Here is a 9,105-nt window from a genome sequence, read left to right as displayed (position 1 = left end):
TCTAGTGGCTTTTATGTCCACCCCAATTAGGCTATTGTAGCCTACCTGACAGCAGCCTAACAGGTTGGCGTATGCTTTTGATGCGTCCCTTTAGAGCCAATGAGTGTTATCTGCTTTTATATAATCACACACACACTATAAAAGCTAGAGGACATCCACTATCTCTTTATTCTTTTCTCCCAGTGTCTTTTTTTACACTATCATCAGCAGCAGCTTCATCATCATCATCGTCGTCATCCTCCTCCTCCAGCCCAGCCACGGGGTTTTTGGTTAAGCGTCTCTTCAGCCTGCAGCATCTTCGCGGAGAATCTCACCGCGGACAGCCCTCCGGTTCGCTTTAAGTGACGTGACATCGGGCCAATCCCGTCCTCGCTCGGGTTGCCAACGCCATTGAAAGCGAGGGGCGGTGTCCAATGACGAGGTTCGGCCGGGTGGGGGTGCGGGGTGGTTAGTCGGTGTGGTGTGCATCGCCAACCCCTCCTATGGGTTTACACAGAGTTAGTGCAAGATATTCTGCTCTGGGAGTGAGAGTGCAAGGATAAACGCCACACACACGCTGCGCATCCGTGTCACACTGAGCAGCCGTAAGGCTGGTGTTTCTAAGTGGGATCGACTCTGAGCTTTTACACCTTTTTTGTTGTTGGCTTTTTTTTTGGCTTTTTTTTTGTCTTTTTCATAAATGTCCTCGTGATCTTTTTTTCTTTCTTTTTAACCTTGAGTCTGATTATTGATGGAGCTCCGTGAACTTGAAACATAATGGGACACGCGTGTCTCTTTTTGGGTTCACCTCGTCTGCGCCTTAACCTTCACAGGTAGCCGGGGAGAAAAGGAAAGAAAGAAAGGGGGAAAGACGCCGGTTCTCTCTGGACATGCACAGGAGATGAGCATTGATTTTGGGACCCGTTTAATTGAAGACACCGCAAACCACTGACCACCTTGCTGTGTCTGCTGGAGAGCGACGCTGATCACCGCAATCACCGCAGGTCGCACAATTAGATCCAGTCAATTCCTGAAGTTAAATGGGGGGGAAAGGAACTGCGACATATGCAGCTTCTAATTTACCCCAGTTTCTGCGACCGGCTGCTTTTATTTAAAACCTGTACTCGTGTCTGATTAACCCAGTGCTGCTGGGTGATTGTTGTTATTATTATTTACCTGGAGCCAAAAGCAGATCGACAGAGGAGGATATCTTTACCTGAATGAACTACTGTACTACTGTGGATGAGAAGACTATGAGCTGACACACTCCAGTTTTTCTTCTGTGCTGCAACCGATTTGGGTATGTAATACAAGCATGGGTCTCTTTTGCCCACTAAGAATTCAAAATCTCACTGAGCTTACTTTGTTGGCTTCATTTATGCTTATTCACTCGTTAAGCAGCCCACTCACAGCCTAAGCTCTTTAATTTTGACAGTTTAAGTGGAAAAATTAATAAGACTGTGTAATGTGTTGTGAAGTTTTGTTGCCGTGGGGGTGTTCGAGGCACTGAAAATTCATAGTGACCGTAAAACGTAGAGGATGTAGAAAGAGAGTAACAGACATTAATGGCTGCTTAAAAGGTTAATGCAGTTTATTTTGGGATTTTCATTTTACTGTTTGAATGAAGTCATGATTTGTGGCTATGTTCAGATTTAAGGGTAAATCCTAAAGAAGAGGGGAAAAAAATATAGTGCATGAATCAGCTGACTGTGAGGAGAGGGATTGGATGATTGTTAATTAAATTTATTTACTGTGCATAATAAAGTTACTTCACTGAAGGGAATCTCTGTCCTGTATTCATAGGTTTATTCGTGGAAGATTCCTGCCAGGAGTCACTGTCTGTAACAACACTGCATAGAAAGAAACCTTTGAGTTTTGAAGGCTGGAAGCATATTAACACTGTTATGGATCTAAAAGACTATTACCTGTTGGGTGCACTGCTTGCCTGCATATGGCTAGATCCTTCAATAGCCCAAGAGCTAATCTACCCCATCAGGGAGGAGTTGCAAGAAAATGTCCTCATTGGGAACATACCAAAGGACCTAAACATTTCCCATACAAATGCTGCCACCGGAACGAGTGCTAATCTTGTGTACCGGCTCGTCTCCAAAGCAGGAGATAACCCACTGGTCCGTGTTCTGAGCAGCACTGGAGAAATATTCACAACATCAAACCGAATTGACAGAGAGAAGTTATGCCCCGGTCCCTCATTTGAGGACAGCGAGTGCTCCTTTGAAATTGAAGTGGTCATCCTGCCTAATGATTATTTCAGGCTGATTAAGATCAAAATAATCGTTAAAGACACAAACGATAATGCCCCCATGTTCCCGTCCCCTGTGATCAACATCTCTATCCCAGAGAACACGCTCATTAACAGCCGCTTTGCTATTCCTTCTGCCACTGACCCAGACACTGGCCCCAACAGTGTCCACAAATACGAGCTGATCAATGGGCAAAGTGCCTTCGGCTTAGACATAGTAGAAACGCCTGAGGGGGAAAAGTGGCCCCAGCTTATTGTGCAGCAGAATCTGGACAGAGAGCAGAAGGACACGTATGTGATGAAGATTAAAGTAGAGGATGGTGGCAGTCCACAGAAATCCAGCACTGCCATTCTCCAGGTTACTGTGACAGATGTCAATGACAACAAACCGGTGTTTAAAGAGAGTCAGATAGAGGTTCATATACCGGAGAACTCCATTATTGGCACATCTGTAGTGCAGCTCCAAGCTACAGATGCAGACATAGGGGCAAATGCAGAGATACATTATGTATTTGGGACTCAGGTGTCTCCTGCTACAAAAAGACTGTTTGCACTGAATGCAACATCTGGCCTAATTACAGTGCAGAGACCTTTGGACAGGGAAGAAACTGCTATCCATAAGCTCTCTGTTTTAGCTAGTGATGGCAGCTCAAGTCCAGCCAGAGCTACTGTTACCATAAATGTGACTGATGTTAATGACAATCCACCTAATATAGACCTGAGATACATAATCAGTCCCATTAATGGCACTGTTTTCCTCTCAGAGAAGGATCCCATCAATACAAAGATAGCACTCATCACAGTGTCAGACAAAGACACTGACATTAACGGCAAGGTCATTTGTTTCATAGAGAAGGATGTGCCCTTCCATCTAAAAGCTGTGTATGACAACCAGTATCTGTTAGAGACGTCCGCACTGCTTGACTACGAAGGGACAAAGGAATATAACTTTAAAATTGTAGCGTCTGACTCTGGAAAGCCGAGCTTGAATCAGACTGCCTTGGTGAGAGTGAGGCTGGAGGATGAGAATGACAACCCGCCTATTTTTACTCAGCCAGTTATTGAGCTGGCTGTTATGGAAAACAACAAACGTGACTTGTTCCTCACGACTCTTAGCGCCACAGATGAGGACAGTGGGAAAAATGCAGAAATTGTTTACCAGCTGGGACCAAATGCATCATTTTTTGATCTTGACCGTAAAACAGGTGTTCTGACTGCATCCAGGGTTTTTGACCGGGAGGATCAGGATAGGTTCCTCTTCACTGTAACAGCAAGAGATAACGGGACGCCCCCTCTACAAACGCAGGCAGCCGTTATTGTAACCGTGCTGGATGAAAATGATAACAACCCCAAGTTCACACATAACCACTTCCAGTTCTTTGTGTCAGAGAATCTTCCTAAGTACAGTACTGTGGGGGTGATAACTGTGACAGATTCAGACGCCGGAGAAAATGCTGCTGTTTCTCTTTCTATTCTGAATGACAATGAGAACTTTATACTAGATCCTTACTCTGGGGTGATAAAGTCTAATGTATCCTTCGACAGAGAGCAGCAGAGTTCCTACACTTTTGATGTAAGGGCTGTGGACAGTGGCAGGCCTCCTTGCTCCTCAGCTGCCAAGGTGACCATCAATGTCATTGATGTGAACGACAACACACCCATCGTTATCTACCCACCCTCCAACACGTCTTTCAAGCTCGTGCCTCTCTCCTCTATCCCAGGATCTGTGGTAGCAGAGGTGTTTGCTGTAGACGGTGATACAGGGATGAATGCGGAACTCAAATACACAATTGTGAGTGGGAATAACAAAGGTCTGTTTCGAATTGACCCAGTCACAGGGAATATTACTTTGGAGGAAAAGCCAGCACCAACCGACATAGGCTTGCACAGATTAGTGGTCAATATCAGTGACCTGGGTTATCCCAAATCTCTCCATACTCTTGTGCTGGTGTTTTTGTATGTTAATGACACTGTGGGCAACTCAACACTCATCAATGATCTCATTCGACGCACCATGGAGACCCCAATTGACCGAAACATTGGTGAAAGCAGTGAAACCTATCAGAGTGGTGACTATTTAACCATAATGATAGCCTTTGTTACCGGCGCCTTGGTGGTGATTATTGTCATCTTTGTGACTGTGTTGCTGCGCTGCCGCCATGCTTCTAGATTCAAAGCCGCACAGAGAAAAAAGCAGGGGGCAGAGTGGATGTCACCCAACACAGAAAACAAACAGAACAAGAAGAAAAAGCGCAAGAAAAGGAAGTCCCCCAAAAACTCCTTGCTCAACTTTGTCACCATAGAGGGGAACAAACCTGACGATCCTGCCCATGAGCCAATCAACGGAACCATCAGTCTGCCCACCGAGCTGGAAGAGCAAGGGATTGGACGCTTCGATTGGAATGCCACGCCGACCACAACCTTCAAACCTAGCAGCCCAGACCTGGCCCGGCACTACAAGTCCGCCTCACCGCAGTCGGCCTTTCATCTCAAGGCTGACACACCGGTCTCAGTGAAGAAGCATCACGTGATACAAGAGCTCCCATTGGATAACACATTTGTGGGGGGCTGTGACACCCTTTCCAAGAGATCTTCCACGAGCTCCGACCACTTCAGTGCCTCAGAGTGCAGCTCCCAAGGAGGGTTCAAGACGAAGGGGCCCATGCACACCAGACAGCAGGTAAAAGAGCACTTTTACTGGTCTATAAGTACTGCGTATAACTGCCCTGTTCCACAGTGCTAAAGTGCCAGTCTAGATTAGGGACTGACTCTAAGGTACTGTGAAGCAACAGAAAACTGTTCAGGAGACACACTGCTTCAGCAGATTTTCCAACCTAAACATAAAAAGAAAAGAGAGAAAAAGTAACTTGAACAACAGCTGATTAATGGAGTTGATTATGGACTCAGCAATCACACAATGCATAATTTGGGGGTAACACTTGCAAACCCATGTTTTGTATTTAATATATATTTAATTCATATTTACCAAAATGCAAGTGGACGAGTGACTGCTTTGCCTTATTTTGTCTCTTCAGTACCCAGGTTAGATCACTGGCAAACATGTACCAACATAACATTAACTGTAACCCAACGATCTTTGTAAAAGAAACATTTTTTTCTTGCCTATCTACTCAGATTGCTGCTTTTCATCATAGACAAATGCTGCACACATCCTCCAAAAAGTAGTTGACTTTTCACCTCTCTCTTTCTCTCTCTCTCTCTCTCTCTCTCTTCATAAAACTCTTGAGTGTATTCATGTTTTTTTGTTTGTTTGTTTCTTTATTATTATTATTTTTTTGGTGTGCATTGTAATATCATGAAAGACTTTGTAACCTTTTCAACACCTGCAGCAATAACAACATTCAATAATTAGACTGCTGCAATGGTATTGTGAATGTCACTGTAGGCTTTGCCACATCATCTGAGCTTGAATTAAATGCCTCCTCTCAAAGCACACTAGCGAACTGAGTGAAGCTTGTCTGGAACTTGATACACATCCAATTCAAAAAGGATTAGCCAATAATGAGCCTCAAATTTCAACGTAATCCATGCTGCTTTTTATCAAAGCCCTATTAATTTTTCTGCTAATAAAGCACCACTACACAACACACAGTTTTAATCTAATGGAACACACGTGGACAAATATTGGGAACTGCAGAAAAGAGTGAAGAAAGAGCGCAGAAGGAGAAGGGAAGGCAGAGACAGAGGCTGTTGTCGACGGGTCAGGCTTGACGGTGGTACTGAACCTTTAGGTGGCAGTGTTGCGCTGCATGGCAGAGCTTGGCACTACGCCAACCTGCAGTGGACTTATAAATGCAAGGGAGGAGAAGAAAGGAGTGAAACCTATGTTAGTGTTCTTAGTGAAATACTCTCGCCTAATGATGCAGAGGCTGCACAGGAAAGATTGATAATGGCAGTTAGAGATGTGAGTGATAAGATCTATCCGGACGAGCGAGTGGAATTACAGGGGTGACACTGTGCGACTCCTGTCGATGCATACCTCCGGGTCACTGCATCTGGGGTTGCATTTAATGTGTTTCTGTGTGAGAGGTAGCAGTCAAAAGAGGCATTCAGTGTGCCATCATTTGCCAGGCGCCGTTAGTGTGTGTTTGTGTGTGTGTGTGTGTGTGTGTGTGGGGGGGGGGGGGGGGGGGGGTTGGTGATGTGTGAGAGAGAGATGAGACGAGGCGATGAAATGGGTGATGCTGGCGGTGGCAGCGGGTGGGGTGAGGTGGGGGCCACTATTCAACCCTAGAGGAGGACACATGAGATATGACACTATACTGTAAGCACAACTTCATTGATTTGCTCAGTCATCCTACAATTCCACACAAGATTTATTGGGATCAATAATTCTGACAAATGATTCAAAGAAGCACACAAACAGAGCCAGTGTATTCTATATTGTGCCACCGATATTATAAATGATGCACTGTTACAGACGCTTTTGGGCACAGACTTATGTCTAAAATGTTCTGTACAGTTTCGTGTTTTTCTCTGAACTTGTGTAAGTTGTGCCCCAGTCTAATTCTACTACTGTTCTGCTATTACTTACTGATATAAATTAGTTGAAATAAGTCCATTGTCTTTTATTTTTATGAAAGGGAATAAGAGAATCATATCTTTAAAAACTCTAAAGATGCATTTGCTTACATATTAAAACAACATTATCATACAGATATGCACAGAAAAGAAGTATGAGTTCCTTTTCTTACCAGTATGCATGGTTACATTGCGACTCCATACAACAAAGCACTTTATCTCCATTAAATAGTGATTATCCGTCTTTCCATTATTGGCTGATATCAATCTTTCAAATTTGTAAAGAAGGCCCTTACAGCATGCGGGTGGTTCTTAGTCATAATTACTCCAAAAAACATCTCACAGACAAAGACTCCAGCTCAGATTGGCAGTTATTGATTGTGGTTAAATGATTAGACTGCCCCGACTGCACTGACATGTCTTTCTGGATAAACCAGGGTATGTTATCAATGCCACTGTTCCATCCATTGTTTTGATTGTTTTGTACAATGCAGCCATTTGTATTGACATGCACATGTCATCTCCATTTCATGATCAATCATGCGGAGATGCCCATCCACTAAATTCTATGCCTTTTGGATTTGTGCTGTAGTTTAAAAAAAAAAGAAGATCAAGAAAATACCAATTACCTTTGACTGAATCTTTAAACAGACAGTATATCCAAAAGGTAATATCACCGGATTATCATATCATTCTCTGCAGAGTAGAAGCGCTTTAGAAGAAGATAAGAGCTACATTATTAAAAGATTTCTTATATATACAGATAACAAAAATGAGCCAATTTCATTTAAAGTTATTACTGGTTAGTTTTTGGTTGGAAAATGTGATTTGATGTAATATATTGAAATTAAAGCTAAAGGTGTTAAACTGCTGCCATAGTTAAAGGATCCAAAAAGGTATACGGTAGGAAGATCAAATTTAGCACTTAGTTTGCTGCCCTATGACTAACAAACCAACACCAATAAACAACTGGTGCCTGAAGTTAACACGAAACAGTAAAATAGGAAGTTCAAGAGGAAGACACAAGCGAAGCTGTGGGTGGATCGCTTTTAAGATTGACCTTCTCTCAAGGAATTGAAAAGCCATTTTCTTCCAGTTTTCAAGAGTCACTTCTATGCAACATCAGCACCAGTCAAAAAAATAAGGAAACTGAAAGGAAATTGACAAACGATTAGACAGAGAATAAGACACTGCGAACAACAGCAAAGCACGAAGACGTCAGTGCTGTCTTCTTTTTAGGTGATATAGAGCGTATAAGTAAAAGAAATAGCTTATCTGCAGTAGCGTTATTACGCACTAATGCCTAGTGCAATCAGTTTTATACAGATCCTTATAGCTTATAGCAATAGGGGAATCTTTGCCTTTCCTTTCATTTTTCTCACTTATTTTTTTACCCTCTAGGGACCTACATTAGTGTAAACAACACAGAGGGAAAAAAGCATGAAAACACTGTCCTAGTTTCACTAGGCAACACAAGCATCTAAGAAACGGAGGATAATAATCATCATCATTCTTATTCTCATCCTGTCAGTAGTCATAGACATAGATGTGGCTCACTACCACAACATGAGCCCAGTGGCTATGCATTAACTATGTACTGTGCATCAGATCCCAAGGCTCGTGTTAAGAATACGTTAACATGGTTTTGCTGAGGGGAGCAGGGTTTGAAAGTAGTCTCAGAGACAGCGAATGCAACATCATTGCTGACTGATTGCAATCTACATTTTCCATATATCTAGTCTTCAGAATTAAACTTGAACAAATCTTGTAGTAAACGCGAATAAAGGGATGTTAATTATTACGTTTGCTACCACATATTGACAAGTTCACACAAGATGTGTTCTCTCTTCCGTCACTTTGCGGAAGCAACATTACGTATGTGAGAATCCACAGTTATGGGCCCTGTATGACATTTTTCAGTTGTGCAACCTTGTGGTCTGAACACCTAATCTGTAACATGTAGGCTGTAGGCTTCTAGGTTGTTGTTGGGTTTTTTTCATGCACATGCAAACACGGAAAGGAAGCGTGCATTGACAATTAACCCATCTCCTATTGCTGTGATGTGCTTTTCTTCACCCCAAATCTGCCTCAGGCTGGGGGACATGTAACAGCTTTCTATCTGAGCAGTCTCAGTTTAGTTTCCGCACATATAGAGCAAATGGCAACATGTGAATATGGGTTAATTATTCCAAATAATACTGGAGGTATTTAAAATTTGATTCAGTATTTCTGTCTACATCTGACTCATGGATCATTTCCTTCTCTGTGTTGAGCACTACAGTGAAAATAGGCATATGGTACATTATCTCATAAACAACAAGCAG

The 9,105-nt window shown here is 42.9% G+C and overlaps 1 protein-coding gene across 4 annotated transcripts in view; it reads left to right on the top strand.

Moving 5' to 3' along the window:
• Window positions 1-663: 663 nt before the first annotated feature.
• pcdh9 (protocadherin 9) overlaps window positions 664-9,105 on the top strand; it is a 200,820-nt gene continuing 192,378 nt past the window's right edge. For all 4 annotated transcript variants that reach the window (XM_085456818.1, XM_085456802.1, XM_085456809.1 and 1 more), the window contains exons 1-2: window positions 664-1,279; window positions 1,783-4,919. In XM_085456818.1, the coding sequence (XP_085312944.1) occupies window positions 1,884-4,919 (3,036 nt within the window). In that variant the 5' untranslated portion in view covers window positions 664-1,279; window positions 1,783-1,883. The remainder of the gene's footprint in view (window positions 1,280-1,782; window positions 4,920-9,105) is intronic.

This window comes from Copadichromis virginalis, linkage group LG1, assembly GCF_057382275.1.
Source record: "Copadichromis virginalis isolate Kocher_CV1m ecotype Utaka linkage group LG1, C_Virginalis_male_GT1.1, whole genome shotgun sequence".
In the NCBI taxonomy this organism is placed as follows: Eukaryota; Metazoa; Chordata; class Actinopteri; order Cichliformes; family Cichlidae; genus Copadichromis; species Copadichromis virginalis.
This window is presented reverse-complemented; position numbering and strand designations above follow the sequence as displayed.